The sequence below is a fragment of the Oncorhynchus keta genome, chromosome 34 (genome assembly GCF_023373465.1).
Source record: "Oncorhynchus keta strain PuntledgeMale-10-30-2019 chromosome 34, Oket_V2, whole genome shotgun sequence".
Classification (NCBI taxonomy): Eukaryota; Metazoa; Chordata; class Actinopteri; order Salmoniformes; family Salmonidae; genus Oncorhynchus; species Oncorhynchus keta.
In genome coordinates, this window is record NC_068454.1 from 2,802,349 (window position 1) to 2,821,450 (window position 19,102).

The window sequence follows — 19,102 nt, forward strand, 5'->3', positions numbered from 1 at the left end:
CCGTAGTAGTGTTGGAGGGCAGCTCAGGCAACAGGTTCTTGTTATAAGGCATCTCTATGACGCTGAAGGAAGCTGAGGATCTCACGGTGAACGATCGGTTCTGGCTCTCAGTCTGGACAAAGAGAAACACACTCATCTATACCTCTCATCATCACGGTGAACGATAGGTTCTGGCTCTCAGTCTGGACGAAGAGAAACACACTCATCTATACCTCTCATCATCACGGTGAACGATCGGTTCTGGCTCTCAGTCTGGACGAAGAGAAACACACTCATCTATACCTCTCATCATCACGGTGAACGATCGGTTCTGGCTCTCAGTCTGGACAAAGAGAAACACACTCATCTATACCTCTCATCATCACGGGGAACGATCGGTTCTGGCTCTCAGTCTGGATGAAGAGAAACACACTCATCTATACCTCTCATCATCACGGTGAACGATCGGTTCTGGCTCTCAGTCTGGACGAAGAGAAACACACTCATCTATACCTCTCATCATCACGGTGAACGATCGGTTCTGGCTCTCAGTCTGGACAAAGAGAAACACACTCATCTATACCTCTCATCATCACGGTGAACGATCGGTTCTGGCTCTCAGTCTGGACGAAGAGAAACACACTCATCTATACCTCTCATCATCACGGTGAACGATCGGTTCTGGCTCTCAGTCTGGACGAAGAGAAACACACTCATCTATACCTCTCATCATCACGGTGAACGATAGGTTCTGGCTCTCAGTCTGGACGAAGAGAAACACACTCATCTATACCTCTCATCATCACGGGGAACGATCGGTTCTGGCTCTCAGTCTGGATGAAGAGAAACACACTCATCTATACCTCTCATCATCACGGGAACGATCGGTTCTGGCTCTCAGTCTGGATGAAGAGAAACACACTCATCTATACCTCTCATCATCACGGTGAACGATCGGTTCTGGCTCTCAGTCTGGACAAAGAGAAACACACTCATCTATACCTCTCATCATCACGGTGAACGATCGGTTCTGGCTCTCAGTCTGGACACAGAGAAACACACTCATCTATACCTCTCATCAGACATTTAGTCTTTTTCAAAAAAAGGTAGCCAACATAGCAAGCTTTCCTAGTTTTGTCCCATGTAGCTCGCCGAGTGGTCCCAGTCCAGTCTTGTCAACTCATACGGTTGTCGTCATTTACCACGATCTAGGACTATAGTTTTTACTTTAAATCGGCAAGTCAGTTAAGAACAAATTCTTATTTACAATGACGACCTACACCGGCCAAACCCGGACAACGCTGGGGCCAATTGTGCGCCGCCCTATGGGACTCCCAATCACGGCCGGTTGTGATACTGCCCGGGATCGAACCAGGTTCTGTAGTGACGCCTCTAAAAACTGTAATACAGTGCCTTAGATCGCTGCGCAACTCGCGAGCCCTAACCTGTACAGCGTATACCAAACATACAGTATGTTCCAACAAGGTTTGTGTTCATTTGGGCAAACTGTAGCAAAATGTCTTCAAACAGAAAACTGCATTTCATATTGGACAGATTAAACATGGAGGTACTAACACATTAGGAACCAAATTGAAGGTGGGCAAGGTGGATGTATGATACAGCACAAACACATCTCGGACACCAGGCCAGTACCGTATCTAACCTAGGACACCAGGCCAGTACCGTATCTAACCGAGGACACCAGGCCAGTACCGTATCTAACCTAGGACACACCAGGCCAGTACCGTATCTAACCTAGGACACACCAGGCCAGTACCGTATCTAACCTAGGACACACCAGGCCAGTACCGTATCTAACCTAGGACACACCAGGCCAGTACCGTATCTAACCTAGGACACACCAGGCCAGTACCGTATCTAACCTAGGACACCAGGCCAGTACCGTATCTAACCTAGGACACCAGGCCAGTACCGTACCTAACCTAGGACACCAGGTCAGTACCGTACCTAACCTAGGACACCAGGCCAGTACCGTATCTAACCTAGGACACACCAGGCCAGTACCGTACCTAACCTAGGACACACCAGGCCAGTACCGTACCTAACCTAGGACACCAGGCCAGTACCGTATCTAACCTAGGACACCAGGCCAGTACCGTATCTAACCAAGGACACCAGGCCAGTACCGTATCTAACCAAGGACACCAGGCCAGTACCGTATCTAACCTAGGACACACCAGGCCAGTACCGTATCTAACCTAGGACACACCAGGCCAGTACCGTATCTAACCTAGGACACCAGGCCAGTACCGTATCTAACCTAGGACACCAGGCCAGTACCGTACCTAACCTAGGACACCAGGTCAGTACCGTACCTAACCTAGGACACCAGGCCAGTACCGTATCTAACCTAGGACACACCAGGCCAGTACCGTACCTAACCTAGGACACACCAGGCCAGTACCGTACCTAACCTAGGACACCAGGCCAGTACCGTATCTAACCTAGGACACCAGGCCAGTACCGTATCTAACCAAGGACACCAGGCCAGTACCGTATCTAACCAAGGACACCAGGCCAGTACCGTATCTAACCAAGGACACCAGGCCAGTACCGTATCTAACCTAGGACACACCAGGCCAGTACCGTATCTAACCTAGGACACACCAGGCCAGTACCGTATCTAACCTAGGACACCAGGCCAGTACCGTATCTAACCAAGGACACCAGGCCAGTACCGTATCTAACCTAGGACACCAGGCCAGTACCGTATCTAACCTAGGACGCCAGTACCGTATCTAACCTAGGACACCAGGCCAGTACCGTATCTAACCTAGGACACCAGGCCAGTACCGTACCTAACCTAGGACACCAGGCCAGTACCGTATCTAACCTAGGACGCCAGTACCGTATCTAACCTAGGACACCAGGCCAGTACCGTATCTAACCTAGGACACACCAGGCCAGTACCGTATCTAACCTAGGACACCAGGCCAGTACCGTATCTAACCTAGGACACCAGGCCAGTACCGTACCTAACCTAGGACACCAGGCCAGTACCGTATCTAACCTAGGACGCCAGTACCGTATCTAACCTAGGACACCAGGCCAGTACCGTATCTAACCTAGGACACACCAGGCCAGTACCGTATCTAACCTAGGACGCCAGTACCGTATCTAACCTAGGACACCAGGCCAGTACCGTATCTAACCTAGGACACCAGGCCAGTACCGTATCTAACCTAGGACACCAGGCCAGTACCGTATCTAACCTAGGACACCAGGCCAGTACCGTATCTAACCTAGGACACACCAGGCCAGTACCGTATCTAACCTAGGACACACCAGGCCAGTACCGTATCTAACCTAGGACACCAGGCCAGTACCGTATCTAACCTAGGACACCAGGCCAGTACCGTATCTAACCTAGGACACCAGGCCAGTACCGTATCTAACCTAGGACACACCAGGCCAGTACCGTATCTAACCTAGGACACCAGGCCAGTACCGTATCTAACCTAGGACACCAGGCCAGTACCGTATCTAACCTAGGACACCAGGCCAGTACCGTATCTAACCTAGGACACCAGGCCAGTACCGTATCTAACCTAGGACACACCAGGCCAGTACCGTATCTAACCGAGGACACGAGGCCAGTACCGTATCTAACCTAGGACACCAGGCCAGTACCGTATCTAACCTAGGGCACACCAGGCCAGTACCGTATCTAACCTAGGGCACACCAGGCCAGTACCGTATCTAACCTAGGGCACACCAGGCCAGTACCGTATCTAACCTAGGACACCAGGCCAGTACCGTATCTAACCTAGGACACCAGGCCAGTACCGTATCTAACCTAGGACACCAGGCCAGTACCGTATCTAACCTAGGACACACCAGGCCAGTACCGTATCTAACCGAGGACACCAGGCCAGTACCGTATCTAACCTAGGACACCAGGCCAGTACCGTATCTAACCTAGGACACCAGGCCAGTACCGTATCTAACCTAGGGCACACCAGGCCAGTACCGTATCTAACTTAGGACACCAGGCCAGTACTGTATCTAACCTAGGACACACCAGGCCAGTACCATATCTAACCGAGGACACCAGGCCAGTACCGTATCTAACCAAGGACACCAGGCCAGTACCGTATCTAACCTAGGACACCAGGCCAGTACCGTACCTAACCTAGGACACACCAGGCCAGTACCGTATCTAACCTAGGACACCAGGCCAGTACCGTATCTAACCTAGGACACACCAGGCCAGTACCGTATCTAACCTAGGACACCAGGCCAGTACCGTATCTAACTTAGGACACCAGGCCAGTACCGTATCTAACTTAGGACACCAGGCCAGTACCGTATCTAACCTAGGACACCAGGCCAGTACCGTATCTAACCTAGGACACACCAGGCCAGTACCGTATCTAACCGAGGACACCAGGCCAGTACCGTATCTAACCTAGGACACCAGGCCAGTACCGTATCTAACCTAGGACACACCAGGCCAGTACCGTATCTAACCTAGGACACACCAGGCCAGTACCGTATCTAACTTAGGACACCAGGCCAGTACCGTATCTAACTTAGGACACCAGGCCAGTACCGTATCTAACCTAGGGCACACCAGGCCAGTACCGTATCTAACCTAGGGCACACCAGGCCAGTACCGTATCTAACTTAGGACACCAGGCCAGTACCGTATCTAACCTAGGACACACCAGGCCAGTACCATATCTAACCGAGGACACCAGGCCAGTACCGTATCTAACCTAGGACACCAGGCCAGTACCGTATCTAACCTAGGACACCAGGCCAGTACCGTATCTAACCTAGGACACCAGGCCAGTACCGTATCTAACCTAGGACACCAGGCCAGTACCGTATCTAACCTAGGACACCAGGCCAGTACCGTATCTAACTTAGGACACCAGGCCAGTACCGGTACCGTATCTAACCTAGGGCACACCAGGCCAGTACCGTATCTAACTGAGGACACCAGGCCAGTACCGTATCTAACTTAGGACACCAGGCCAGTACCGTATCTAACCGAGGACACCAGGCCAGTACCGTATCTAACCTAGGACACCAGGCTAGTACGTCTAGAGCATAACAGTCAGGAGTCTCACCTTGAGGAAGGTGGCCACCCCCAGCCTGGAGTGGATGTAGAGGATAGCACTCTGACCTCTCTCCACACGGCCCACCTGGCACCGGATCTTCAGACACTGGACCTTGGAACAGTCCTGACAGAAGACACACACAATCACTGATCTCCTCCATCTATGTCAACTCAGCAAAAAAAAAAGAAACGTCCTCTCACTGTCAACTGCGTTTATTTTCAGAAAACTTAACATGTGTAAATATTTGTATGAACATAACAAGATTCAACAACTGAGACATAAACTGAACAAGTTCCACAGACATGTGACTAACCGAAATTGAATAATGTGTCCCTGAACAAAGGGGGGTCAAATGTATTGCCCTGGCCACATCTGAAGTCCTCATGCCTCCTTGCAGCATGCCTAAGGCACGTTAACGCAGATGAGCATCTTTCTTTTGGTGTTTTTCAGTCAGTAGAAAGGCCTCTTTAGTGTCCTAAGTTTTCATAACTGTGACCTTAATTGCCTACCGTCTGTAAGCTGTTAGTGTCTTAACGACTGTTCCACAGGTGCATGTTCATTAATTGTTTATGGTTCATTGAACAAGGGCTTGGGAAACAGTGTTTAAACGCTTTACAATGAAGATCTGAGAATGTATTTAGATGTTTACAAATTATCTTTGAAAGACAGAGTCCTGAAAAAGGGACGTTTCTTTTTTGTTGTTGCTGAGTTTAGTTGCTACTGTATGATTTGTTTAGAGTCAATTCAGGATGTAAACTGAAATTCCCATTGCTTTTTCAATGATAAAAATTGGCCCCCGACTCTGTTGTACAGTAGCCAGGCGGCGTAGAGACGGTACCAGAGTTTCCAGGTCTCCCTCCATCTCCTTCCTCTCCAGCTCTCTGCGGTGGACATGGTTCCTGTTCCTCCCCTCTGTCCTGTCTCCTCCTCCACTTGGAGAGGTGATGTTCTTCTCTCCAGATAGAGGGTTCTAGAAGAGAAGGAGAGAAGTATTGTTTACCACAGAGAGGATGACATCCTAATTATGTGTCCTTGCTTCCGTATTGTGTACTCCTATAGTTTTCACCACATTTACGCGTTGGATTGGTGTAAGCATGGGCTAGACTAGAGTTTCCTCTACCAGTTCTTTCATGGGCTAGACTAGAGTTTCCTCTACCAGTTCTTTCATGGGCTAGACTAGAGTTTCCTCTACCAGTACTGTCATGGGCTAGACTAGAGTTTCCTCTACCAGTACTCTCATGGGCTAGACTAGAGTTTCCTCTACCAGTACTTTCATGGGCTAGACTAGAGTTTCCTCTACCAGTACTGTCATGGGCTAGACTAGAGTTTCCTCTACCAGTACTGTCATGGGCTAGACTAGAGTTTCCTCCACCAGTTCTTTCATGGGCTAGACTAGTTTCCTCTACCAGTTCTTTCATGGGCTAGACTAGAGTTTCCTCTACCAGTACTTTCATGGGCTAGACTAGTTTCCTCTACCAGTTCTTTAATGGGCTAGACTAGAGTTTCCTCCACCAGTTCTTTCATGGGCTAGACTAGTTTCCTCTACCAGTTCTTTAATGGGCTAGACTAGAGTTTCCTCCACCAGTTCTTTCATGGGCTAGACTAGAGTTTCCTCTACCAGTACTTTCAAATCCATGAAGGTAACAATTTCAAGAAAGGACAGACGCAGGAAAAGTGTCTGGGCTGAACACAAGAGAAAGGTAGAGAGGATACGATGACGTACTGAGACATTGAGTGGGTCTGGGCTGAATACGAGAGAAAGGTAGAGAGGATACGATGACGTACTGAGACATTGAGTGGGTCTGGGCTGAATACGAGAGAAAGGTAGAGAGGATACGATGACGTACTGAGACATTGAGTGGGTCCGGGCTGAATACGAGAGAAAGGTAGAGAGAATACGATGACGTACTGAGACATTGAGTGGGTCTGGGCTGAATACGAGAGAAAGGTAGAGAGGATACGATGACGTACTGAGACATTGAGTGGGTCTGGGCTGAACACAAGAGAAAGGTAGAGAGGATACGATGACGTACTGAGACATTGAGTGGGTTGATCTCCATGTCTGTACTGCAGTTCATGCCTCCATCTCCGTCCACCTCTAGTTTAGTGATGTAGAGCAGAGAGCCGTTGTTGAACCTGTAGGGCCACTCGATGTCCAGCATGGCCTTGCTGAAGGTACTGGGACCTCTGTTACGCAACTGGAACAGAAACAAGAGCGTTTTTAGTAACAACGTGTACCAGGTAAAACAAAATGTCTTCCCTGTTGAACTCGTTTAGAAACGCTTCCCTCAATCATTTATGGGCTGTATTGGAACACTCTGTATTTGGCAATTATTCAATCCACATGATACGCACCTTATACTCAAACCCAATTATTCAATCTACGTGATACGCACCTTATACTCAAACCCATTTATTCAATCCACATACAGATAGGACATTCTATTACCCCACAGTACTCCATACTGTATAGACAGGACATTCTATTACCCCACAGTTCTCCACATACAAATAGGGCATTCTAATACCCCACAGTTCTCCATATAGACAGGACATTCTATTACCCCACAGTTCTCCATATAGACAGGACATTCTATTACCCCACAGTTCTCCATATAGACAGAACATTCTATTACCCCACAGTTCTCCATATAGACAGAACATTCTATTACCCCACAGTTCTCCATATAGACAGGACATTCTATTACCCCACAGTTCTCCATATAGACAGGACATTCTATTACCCCACAGTTCTCCATATAGACAGGACATTCTATTACCCCACAGTTCTCCATATAGACAGGACATTCTATTACCCCACAGTTCTCCACATACAGATAGGACATTCTATTACCCCACAGTTCTCCATATAGACAGGACATTCTATTACCCCACAGTACTCCATACTGTATAGACAGGACATTCTATTACCCCACAGTTCTCCACATACAAATAGGGCATTCTATTACCCCACAGTTCTCCATATAGACAGGACATTCTATTACCCCACAGTTCTCCATATAGACAGGACATTCTATTACCCCACAGTTCTCCATATAGACAGGACATTCTATTACCCCACAGTTCTCCATATAGACAGGACATTCTATTACCCCACAGTTCTCCATATAGACAGAACATTCTATTACCCCACAGTTCTCCATATAGACAGGACACTATATTACCCCACAGTTCTACACATACAGATAGGACATTCTATTACCCCACAGTTCTCCACATACAGATAGGACATTCTATTACCCCACAGTTCTCCACATACAGATAGGACATTCTATTACCCCACAGTTCTCCACATACAGATAGGACATTCTATTACCCCACAGTTCTCCATACTGTATAGACAGGACATTCTATTACCCCACAGTTCTCCATACTGTATAGACAGGACATTCTATTACCCCACAGTTCTCCATATAGACAGGACATTCTATTACCCCACAGTTCTCCATATAGACAGGACATTCTATTACCCCACAGTTCTCCACATACAGATAGGACATTCTATTACCCCACAGTTCTCCATATAGACAGGACATTCTATTACCCCACAGTTCTCCACATACAGACAGGACATTCTATTACCCCATAGTTCTCCATATAGACAGAACATTCTATTACCCCACAGTTCTCCATATAGACAGGACATTCTATTACCCCACAGTTCTCCACATACAAATAGGACATTCTATTACCCCACAGTTCTCCATATAGACAGGACATTCTATTACCCCACAGTTCTCCATATAGACAGAACATTCTATTACCCCACAGTTCTCCATATAGACAGGACATTATATTACCCCACAGTTCTCCATATAGACAGGACATACTCTGTCTATACAAGCAGAACACTGACCTCATAGACATGCAGTATCTGTGGGCCGATGTCGTCTCCTACGACAGGGTTCTCTTTAGGCTGCCAGTTGGCAACAGGCAGGAAGACCTGGTCTGGGGCGGACACCCTACAGCAGAGGGAGAGAAGAGAAGAGGGAGGGAGGGAGGGAGGGAGGGGAGAGAGAGGAGGGAGGGAGGGAGAAGATAAGGGAGAGGAGAACGAAGATGAAGAGAAGAAGAGAAGGGGGAGAGAAGAGAAGAGGGAGGGGAGAGAGAGGAGGGAGGGAGGGAGGGAGAAGAGAAGGGAGAGGAGAACGAAGATGGAGAGAAGAAGAGAAGGGGGAGAGAAGAGAAGAGGGAGGGAGAGAGAGGAGGGAGGGAGGGAGAAGAGAAGGGAGAGGAGAACGAAGATGGAGAGAAGAAGAGAAGGGGGAGAGAAGAGAAGAGGGAGGGGAGAGAGAGGAGGGAGGGAGGGAGAAGAGAAGGGAGAGGAGAACGAAGATGAAGAGAAGAAGAGAAGGGGGAGAGAAGAAGAGAAGGGTTAGAGATCCACATTCTGTGGATTGGTGGTTGATGTAGCCTAGTGGTTAGAGCGTTGGACTAGTAACCGGAAGGTTGCGAGTTCAAACCCCCGAGCTGACAAGGTACAAATCTGTCGTTCTGCCCCTGAACAGGCAGTTAACCCACTGTTCCTAACATCCAGTAACATTATACAATTCCCAGATATAAAATAAGATATCCCCAACAGGACTGTCCTAAGAGCTGGTAGAGGTAACACATGGGTACTGTCTCTACTGAGCTGGTAACACATGGGTACTGTCTCTACTGAGATGGTAGAGGTAACACATGGGTACTGTCTCTACTGAGGTGGTAGAGGTAACACATGGGTACTGTCTCTACTGAGGTGGTAGAGGTAACACATGGGTACTGTCTCTACTGAGATGGTAGAGGTAACACATGGATACTGTCTCTACTGAGGTGGTAGAGGTAACACATGGGTACTGTCTCTACTGAGATGGTAGAGGTAACACATGGGTACTGTCTCTACTGAGATGGTAGAGGTAACACATGGGTACTGTCTCTACTGAGGTGGTAGAGGTAACACATGGGTACTGTCTCTACTGAGATGGTAGAGGTAACACATGGGTACTGTCTCTACTGAGATGGTAGAGGTAACACATGGGTACTGTCTCTACTGAGATGGTAGAGGTAACACATGGGTACTGTCTCTACTGAGGTGGTAGAGGTAACACATGGGTACTGTCTCTACTGAGGTGGTAGAGGTAACACATGGGTACTGTCTCTACTGAGATGGTAGAGGTAACACATGGGTACTGTCTCTACTGAGGTGGTAGAGGTAACACATGGGTACTGTCTCTACTGAGCTGGTAGAGGTAACACATGGTAGAGGTAACACATGGGTACTGTCTCTACTGAGGTGGTAGAGGTAACACATGGGTACTGTCTCTACTGAGCTGGTAGAGGTAACACATGGGTACTGTCTCTACTGAGATGGTAACACATGGGTACTGTCTCTACTGAGATGGTAGAGGTAACACATGGGTACTGTCTCTACTGAGCTGGTAGAGGTAACACATGGGTACTGTCTCTACTGAGATGGTAGAGGTAACACATGGGTACTGTCTCTACTGAGCTGGTAGAGGTAACACATGGGTACTGTCTCTACTGAGGTGGTAGAGGTAACACATGGGTACTGTCTCTACTGAGGTGGTAGAGGTAACACATGGGTACTGTCTCTACTGAGATGGTAGAGGTAACACATGGGTACTGTCTCTACTGAGGTGGTAGAGGTAACACATGGGTACTGTCTCTACTGAGGTGGTAGAGGTAACACATGGGTACTGTCTCTACTGAGATGGTAGAGGTAACACATGGGTACTGTCTCTACTGAGATGGTAGAGGTAACACATGGGTACTGTCTCTACTGAGATGGTAGAGGTAACACATGGGTACTGTCTCTACTGAGATGGTAGAGGTAACACATGGGTACTGTCTCTACTGAGATGGTAGAGGTAACACATGGGTACTGTCTCTACTGAGATGGTAGAGGTAACACATGGGTACTGTCTCTACTGAGATGGTAGAGGTAACACATGGGTACTGTCTCTACTGAGGTGGTAGAGGTAACACATGGGTACTGTCTCTACTGAGATGGTAGAGGTAACACATGGGTACCGTCTCTACATCTGTCGCGGCTTACTATTTATGCCTCGTTCATTCCCCAGTCTGTCTGTTTACAGAAGCAAACCAGGCTAAACTCTCCTGTGATACATCACCGGGGCCAAGCTTCCTGCCATCCAGGACCTCTATACCAGGCGGTGTCAGAGGAAGGCCCTCAAAACTGTTGAAGACTCCAGCCACCCCAGTCATAGACTGTTCTCTCTGCTACGGCACGGCAAGCGGTACCGGAGCGCGAAGTCTAGGTCCAAGAGGCTTCTAAATAGCTTCTACCCCCAAGCCATAAGACTCCTGAACATCTAATCAAATGGCTACCCCCCCCCTCCCCCCACACTGCTGCTATGCATAGCCACGTTAATAACTCTACCTACCTCAATTAACCGGTGCCCCCCGCACATTGACTCTGTACAGGTACCCCCCTGTATATCAGTGCATGTGACAATTTTTTAAATTTATTTGATAAACACTTACGTTTCTGAGGCAGAACACAAAAACAGCTGAACGTCCCTCCTCGGGTTGAGCCTCATTAACTTAATTTTTTTACACCTTTATTTTACTAGGCAAGTCAGTTAAGAACAAATTCTTATTTTTGTAATGACTGCCTGGGAACAGTGGGTTAACTGCCTTGTTCAGGGGCAGAACGACAGATTTGTACCTTGTCAGCTCGGGGGTTTGAACTCGCAACCTTACGGTTACTAGTCCAACGCTCTAACCACTAGACTACGCTGCCGCCCCTATGAGTAAATAATGTATAATTAAGGTATTGAAATTAGTAAATAATGTATAATGAAGGTATTGAAATGAGTGAGAAGACACATACCCTCTGATATCCACCTTGGCAAGGACAGCCAGCTTTGTGATGCTGAGGACCCGACTGCTGGTGTTGTTGAACTGGTTGGAACTGAAAGACAATATTATATTCTTCTATTATAAAAAAAGACCACTGTGCACAAGTACAGGTTGATGCTATAACACACACGTCCACGAGGTGGCGCCATTGCATACATGTTGTAACTCGCATCCAGAATTTTAAAGTGGTGCCAAAGCCTAAAAAAAAAACTCCCCCAGACAATTCCAGCACGAGACTCGTGGGTTTTTAGCTAAACTATTCTGAACAATTCAACAATGCCTTTGGTGAGCAGAATGCAGGTGTAAAGACAGCCCCGTGTGAGCTAAGCAACTGGCATGGTAAAGACAGCCCCGTGTGAGCTGAGCTACAGCCCCGTGGGCTAAGGGCCTGGCAGGGACTGGCTAAGGGCCTGGCATGGTAAAGACAGCCCCGTGTGAGCTAAGGGACTGGCATGGGCCTAAAGACAGCCCCTAAGGGCTGGCATGGTAAAGACAGCCCCGTGTGAGCTAAGGGACTGGCATGGTAAAGACAGCCCCGTGTGAGCTAAGGGACTGGCATGGTAAAGACAGCCCCGTGTGAGCTAAGGGCCTGGCATGGTAAAGACAGCCCCGTGTGAGCTAAGGGCCTGGCATGGTAAAGACAGCCCCGTGTGAGCTAAGGGCCTGGCATGGTAAAGACAGCCCCGTGTGAGCTAAGGGCCTGGCATGGTAAAGACAGCCCCGTGTGAGCTAAGGGACTGGCATGGTAAAGACAGCCCCGTGTGAGCTAAGGGCCTGGCATGGTAAAGACAGCCCCGTGTGAGCTAAGGGCGTGGCATGGTAAAGACAGCCCCGTGTGAGCTAAGGGCCTGGCATGGTAAAGACAGCCCCGTGTGAGCTAAGGGCCTGGCATGGTAAAGACAGCCCCGTGTGAGCTCAGGGCCTGGCAAACAGGAGGCTAGGAGACCAAATGGTTTTCACAACAACAGGATACATCTACTCTGTAATTGAAATGCCACTCTGAATACAAGCAGGGAGAACACAAATACACATCTTAGGTTCTGTCCCAAATGGCAGCCTACTTTATATAGTGCATCTCGCTCGCTCACTCACTCACTCACTCACTCACTCACTCACTCACTCACTCACTCACTCACTCACTCACTCACTCACTCACTCACTCACTCACTCACTCACTCACTCACTCACTCACTCAAGCAAGTGAAGTAGATAATATACAAAAGTGAAATGAACAGTAAACATTACTCACAGAAGTTCCAAAAGATTAAATACATTTCGAATGTAATATTATGTCTATACATTGTTGTAATGATGTGCAAATGGTTAAAGTACAAAATGGAAAATAAATAAGCATAAATATGGGTTGTATTTACAATGGTGTTTGTTCTTCACTGGTTGCCCTTTTCTTGTGGCAACAGGTCATAAATCTTGCTGCTGTGATGGCACACTGTGGTATTTCACCCAGTAGATCAAAATTGGATTTGTTTTCGAATTCTTTGTGGATCTGTGTGATCTGAGGGAAATATGTCTCTCTAATATGGTCATACATTTGGCAGGAACTCAGGAAGTGCAGCTCAGTATCCACCTCATTTTGTGGGCAGTGAGCACATAGCCTGTCTTCTCTTGAGAGCCATGTCTGCCTACGGCGGCCTTTCTCAATAGCAAGGCTATGCTCACTGAGTCTGTACATAGTCAAAGCTTTCCTTAAGTTTGAGTCAGTCACAGTGGTCAGGTATTCTGCCACTGTGTACTCTCTGTTTAGGGTCAGTCACAGTGGTAAGGTATTCTGCCGCTGTGTCCTCTCTGTTTAGGGTCAGTCACAGTGGTCAGGTATTCTGCCACTGTGTCCTCTCTGTTTAGGGTCAGTCACAGTGGACAGGTATTCTGCCACTGTGTACTCTCTGTTTAGGGTCAGTCACAGTGGTCAGGTATTCAGCCACTGTGTACTCTCTGTTTAGGGTCAGTCACAGTGGTCAGGTATTCTGCCACTGTGTCCTCTCTGTTTAGGGTCAGTCACAGTGGACAGGTATTCTGCCACTGTGTCCTCTCTGTTTAGGGTCAGTCACAGTGGACAGGTATTCTGCCACTCTCTGTTTAGGGTCAGTCACAGTGGTCAGGTATTCTGCCACTGTGTACTCTCTGTTTAGGGTCAGTCACAGTGGTCAGGTATTCTGCCACTGTGTACTCTCTGATTAGGGTCAGTCACAGTGGTCAGGTATTCTGCCACTGTGTACTCTCTGATTAGGGCCAGTCACAGTGGTCAGGTATTCTGCCACTGTGTACTCTCTGTTTCAGGCCAAATAGCATTCTAGCTTGCTGTTCTGTTTGTTAATTCTTTCCAATGTGTCAAGTAATTATCTTTTTGTTTTCTCATGATTTGGTTGGGTCTAATTGTGCTGCTGTCCTGGGGCTCTGTGGGGTGTGTTTGTGTTTGTGAACAGAGCCCCAGGACCAGCTTGCTTAGGGGACTCTTCTCCAGGTTCATCTCTCTGTAGGTGATGGCTTTGTTATGGAAGGTTTGGGAATCGCTTCCTTTTAGGTGGTTGTAGAATTTAACGGCTCTTTTCTGGATTTTGATAATTAGTGGGTATCGGCTTAATTCTGCTCTGCATGCATTATTTGGTGTTCTACGTTGTACACGGAGGATATTTTAGCGACATTCTGCATGCAGAGTCTCAATTTGGTGTTTGTCCCATTTTGTGAATTATTGGTTGGTGAGCGGACCCCAGACCTCACAACCATAAAGGGCATTGGGTTCTTCTCTCTCTACAAGGGCTTCTCTCTCTAACTCTACAAGGGCTTCGCTCTCTTTCTCTACAAGGGCTTCTCTCTCTAACTCTACAAGGGCTTCTCTCTCTCACTCTACAATGCTTCTCTCGCTCTCTACAAGGGCTTCTCTCTCTCTCTCTCTCTCTCTCTCTCTACAAGGGCTTCTCTCTCTCTCTACAAGGGCTTCTCTCTCTCTACAAGGGCTTCTCTCTCTCTACAAGGGCTTCTCTCTCTCTACAAGGGCTTCTCTCTCTCTCTACAAGGGCTTCTCTCTCTCTCTACAAGGGCTTCTCTCTCTCTCTACAAGGGCTTCTCTCTCTCTCTACAAGGGCTTCTCTCTCTCTACAAGGGCTTCTCTCTCTCTACAAGGGCTTCTCTCTCTCTACAAGGGCTTCTCTCTCTCTCTACAAGGGCTTCTCTCTCTCTCTACAAGGGCTTCTCTCTCTCTACAAGGGCTTCTCTCTCTCTCTACAAGGGATACTCCCTCTACAAGGGCTTCTCTCTCTCTCTACAAGGGCTTCTCTCTCTCTACAAGGGCTTCTCTCTTTCTCTACAAGGGATACTCCCTCTACAAGGGCTTCTCTCTCTACAAGGGCTTCTCTCTCTCTCTACAAGGGCTTCTCTCTCTACAAGGGCTTCTCTCTTTCTCTACAAGGGTGCACATATTACCTTCATGATGAGGTTATTATGGACAAAAGAGCAAGATTATTTTGTCAAATGGCAGTCAATCACCATGTTACCTAAATTAGACCATCTATTTTTATCAGAAAGGAGCATCAAGCTCATCGCCGGGCTCTTTCATCACCCTGTGAAGTTCATCATAACGGATTTCATCTGTAGCCTGATAAACTGCATGGGTTTCCCCAGTCATAGTGGGAGGACCAACACACCACGTCATCACATGTCTCACAGTTTACTTTGATATTATGATGGTTATTACATTAATATTTGATATTATGATGGTTATTACATTAATATTTGATATTATGATGGTTATTACATTAATATTTGATATTATGATGGTTATTACATTAATATTTGCGCATAAAGGCATTTCCACCACCATTTCTCGTATAATATATTTTACGGACACAAAAAGATCCCACCTTGTATTTTGTTTTGTTGACGTTTGGAAAGTGTACAGAAAATGTTTGTTTCCATCAGGCCTGTCATTTGTTTTTTTATCCGACATTACTGTAAACTTTACTAGACATCTTGGCCATGTTCTGTTATAATCTCCACCCGGCACAGCCAGAAGAGGACTGGCCACCCCACATAGCCTGGTTCCTCTCCACCCAGTACAGCCAGAAGAGGACTGGCCACCCCTCATAGCCTGGTTCCTCTCCACCCAGTACAGCCAGAAGAGGACTGGCCACCCCACATAGCCTGGTTCCTCTCCACCCGGCACAGCCAGAAGAGGACTGGCCACCCCACATAGCCTGGTTCCTCTCCACCCGGCACAGCCAGAAGAGGACTGGCCACCCCACATAGCCTGGTTCCTCTCCACCCGGCACAGCCAGAAGAGGACTGGCCACCCCACATAGCCTGGTTCCTCTCCACCCGGCACAGCCAGAAGAGGACTGGCCACCCCACATAGCCTGGTTCCTCTCTAGGTTTCTTCCTAGGTTCTGGCCTTTCTAGGGAGTTTTTCCTAGCCACCGTGCTTCTACACCTGCATTGCTTTGCTGTTTGGGGGTTTAGGCTGGGTTTCTGTACAGCACTTTGAGATATCAGCTGATGTAAGAAGGGCTTTATAAATACATTTGATTTGATTTTGATTTGTAGGATGTAGTTGATGGATGTAGATGATGGATGTAGTAATGTATAAATACATTTGATTGAAATAACAAACAGGAAAACTGCTGATGATTTACAAAATTGCTACTTTAATATTGTACTATTCTAACTGTTACCAGTAAGTTGAGACCCTGATTGTAGTTCCTAAAAAAAAAAGAAAGAGTTTCTCATACGACCCGGATTACCTCTTTATCTGCAGGTCAAACTCCACAGACGTGTCCTGCTCTGAGAGCTGGTGGACGCTGAAACGTAGTCCGGCCAGCACCTGAAAACACCACAACATCAGGATCACTGTGAGTCACTCTGATCAGAGGCACATTTATTCACAAAGTACCAGTAACCCGGTGTGACACGGTGCAGTCTAGGTGTCTGTCAACACCCTGACATAGAAACAGAATACCTAGAACAGGAATCCCCCCCCCCCTCATTCAGGTCAACAGGACGGTCACCATCTGCTCCATCCACTCACTTTAGTTCCTCCTTTCATGGGGTTCCCCAGGTCACACACCACCACCCTGGTCTGATTCTCTATCTTGTAGGCGCAGGACAATCTAGACAGAGTCTGGAAAAGGGGACAAATAAATATGTATTTTCTGAGCTTTTACTGCTGTGTCCGTCCATCATAACATCACGGCTGTATTGTCATTGGACAAATAAACATGTCCCATTAGTATTTTAGCATCAGGATTCCTTCAGAGAACCATTTCTAGTGGATAATGTCTACGGGGAGGCAGGGTAGCCTAGTGGTTAGAGTGTAGAGGCGGCAGCGTAGCCTAGTGGTTAGAGTGTAGAGGTGGCAGGTAGCCTAGTGGTTAGAGTGTAGAGGTGGCAGCGTAGCCTAGTGGTTAGAGTGTAGAGGTGGCAGGGTAGACTAGTGGTTAGAGTGTAGAGGTGGCAGGGTAGCCTAGTGGTTAGAGTGTAGAGGGGCAGGGTAGCCTAGTGGTTAGAGTGTAGAGGGGGCAGGGTAGCCTAGTGGTTAGAGTGTAGAGGCGGCAGCGTAGCCTAGTGGTTAGAGTGTAGAGGTGGCAGGTAGCCTAGCGGTTAGAGTGTAGAGCTGGCAGGTAGCCTAGTGGTTAGAGTGTAGAGGCGGCAGCGTAGCCTAGTGGTTAGAGTGTAGAGGTGGCAGGTAGCCTAGTGGTTAGAGTGTAGAGGTGGCAGGGTAGACTAGTGGTTAGAGTGTAGAGGTGGCAGGGTAGCCTAGTGGTTAGAGTGTAGAGGTGGCAGGGTAGACTAGTGGTTAGAGTGTAGAGGTGGCAGCGTAGCCTAGTGGTTAGAGTGTAGAGGTAGCCTAGTGGTTAGAGTGTAGAGGTAGCCTAGTGGTTAGAGTGTAGAGGGGGCAGGGTAGCCTAGTGGTTAGAGTGTAGAGGTGGCAGCGTAGCCTAGTGGTTAGAGTGTAGAGGTGGCAGGGTAGACTAGTGGTTAGAGTGTAGAGGTGGCAGGTAGCCTAGTGGTTAGAGTGTAGAGGCGGCAGCGTAGCCTAGTGGTTAGAGTGTAGAGGTGGCAGGGTAGCCTAGTGGTTAGAGTGTAGAGGTGGCAGGGTAGCCTAGTGGTTAGAGTGTAGAGGTGGCAGGGTAGCCTAGCGGTTAGAGTGTAGAGGTGGCAGGGTAGACTAGTGGTTAGAGTGTAGAGCTGGCAGGTAGCCTAGTGGTTAGAGTGTAGAGGTGGCAGCGTAGCCTAGTGGTTAGAGTGTAGAGGTGGCAGCGTAGCCTAGTGGTTAGAGTGTAGGGGTGGCAGCGTAGCCTAGTGGTTAGAACGTTGGACTAGTAACCGAAAGGTTGCAAGATCGAATCCCCCGAGCTGACAAAGTAAAAAATCTGTCGTTCTGCCCCTGAACAAGGCAGTTAACCCCACTGTTCCTAGGCCATCATTGTAAATAAGAATTTGTTCTTCAACTGACTCGTCTAGTTAAATAAAGGTTAAATTAATAAAAATAAATAAAAAGTTAATCAACGGTGAGAGTCTATCAAATGAGTAACTTAACCACCACCACTGTACAGCCACCAGGGGAATGCCACTGTACAGCCACCAGGGGAATGCCACTGTACAGCCACCAGGGGAATGCCACTGTACAGCCACCAGGGGAATGCCACTGTACAGCCACCAGGGGAATGCCACTGTACAGCCACCAGGGGAATGCCACTGTACAGCCACCAGGGGAATGCCACTGTACAGCCACCAGGGGAATGCCACTGTACAGCCACCAGGGGAATGCCACTGTACAGCCACCAGGGGAATGCCACTGTACAGCCACCAGGGGAATGCCACTGTACAGCCACCAGGGGAATGCCACTGCACAGCCACCAGGGGAATGCCACTGCACAGCCACCAGGGGAATGCCACTGCACAGCCACCAGGGAATGCCACTGTACAGCCACCAGGGAATGCCACTGTACAGCCACCAGGGGAATGCCACTGTACAGCCACCAGGGGAATGCCACTGCACAGCCACCAGGGGAATGCCACTGCACAGCCACCAGGGGAATGCCACTGTACAGCCACCAGGGGAATGCCACTGCACAGCCACCAGGGGAATGCCACTGCACAGCCACCAGGGGAATGCCACTGTA

General features: G+C 48.2%; 1 protein-coding gene across 1 annotated transcript in view; it reads right to left on the bottom strand.

Annotated features, from left to right (window-relative positions):
• Positions 1 to 19,102, bottom strand: part of LOC118380878 (integrin alpha-V-like) — an 88,293-nt gene that overhangs the window by 15,377 nt on the left and 53,814 nt on the right. Inside the window, exons 20-27 of the mRNA XM_052492591.1 lie at positions 17,005 to 17,097; positions 16,721 to 16,800; positions 11,941 to 12,021; positions 8,944 to 9,049; positions 7,100 to 7,264; positions 5,905 to 6,036; positions 5,076 to 5,189; positions 2 to 112 (exon numbers count right to left, since the gene is read on the bottom strand). Of these exons, the coding sequence (XP_052348551.1) occupies positions 2 to 112; positions 5,076 to 5,189; positions 5,905 to 6,036; positions 7,100 to 7,264; positions 8,944 to 9,049; positions 11,941 to 12,021; positions 16,721 to 16,800; positions 17,005 to 17,097 (882 nt within the window). The remainder of the gene's footprint in view (position 1; positions 113 to 5,075; positions 5,190 to 5,904; positions 6,037 to 7,099; positions 7,265 to 8,943; positions 9,050 to 11,940; positions 12,022 to 16,720; positions 16,801 to 17,004; positions 17,098 to 19,102) is intronic.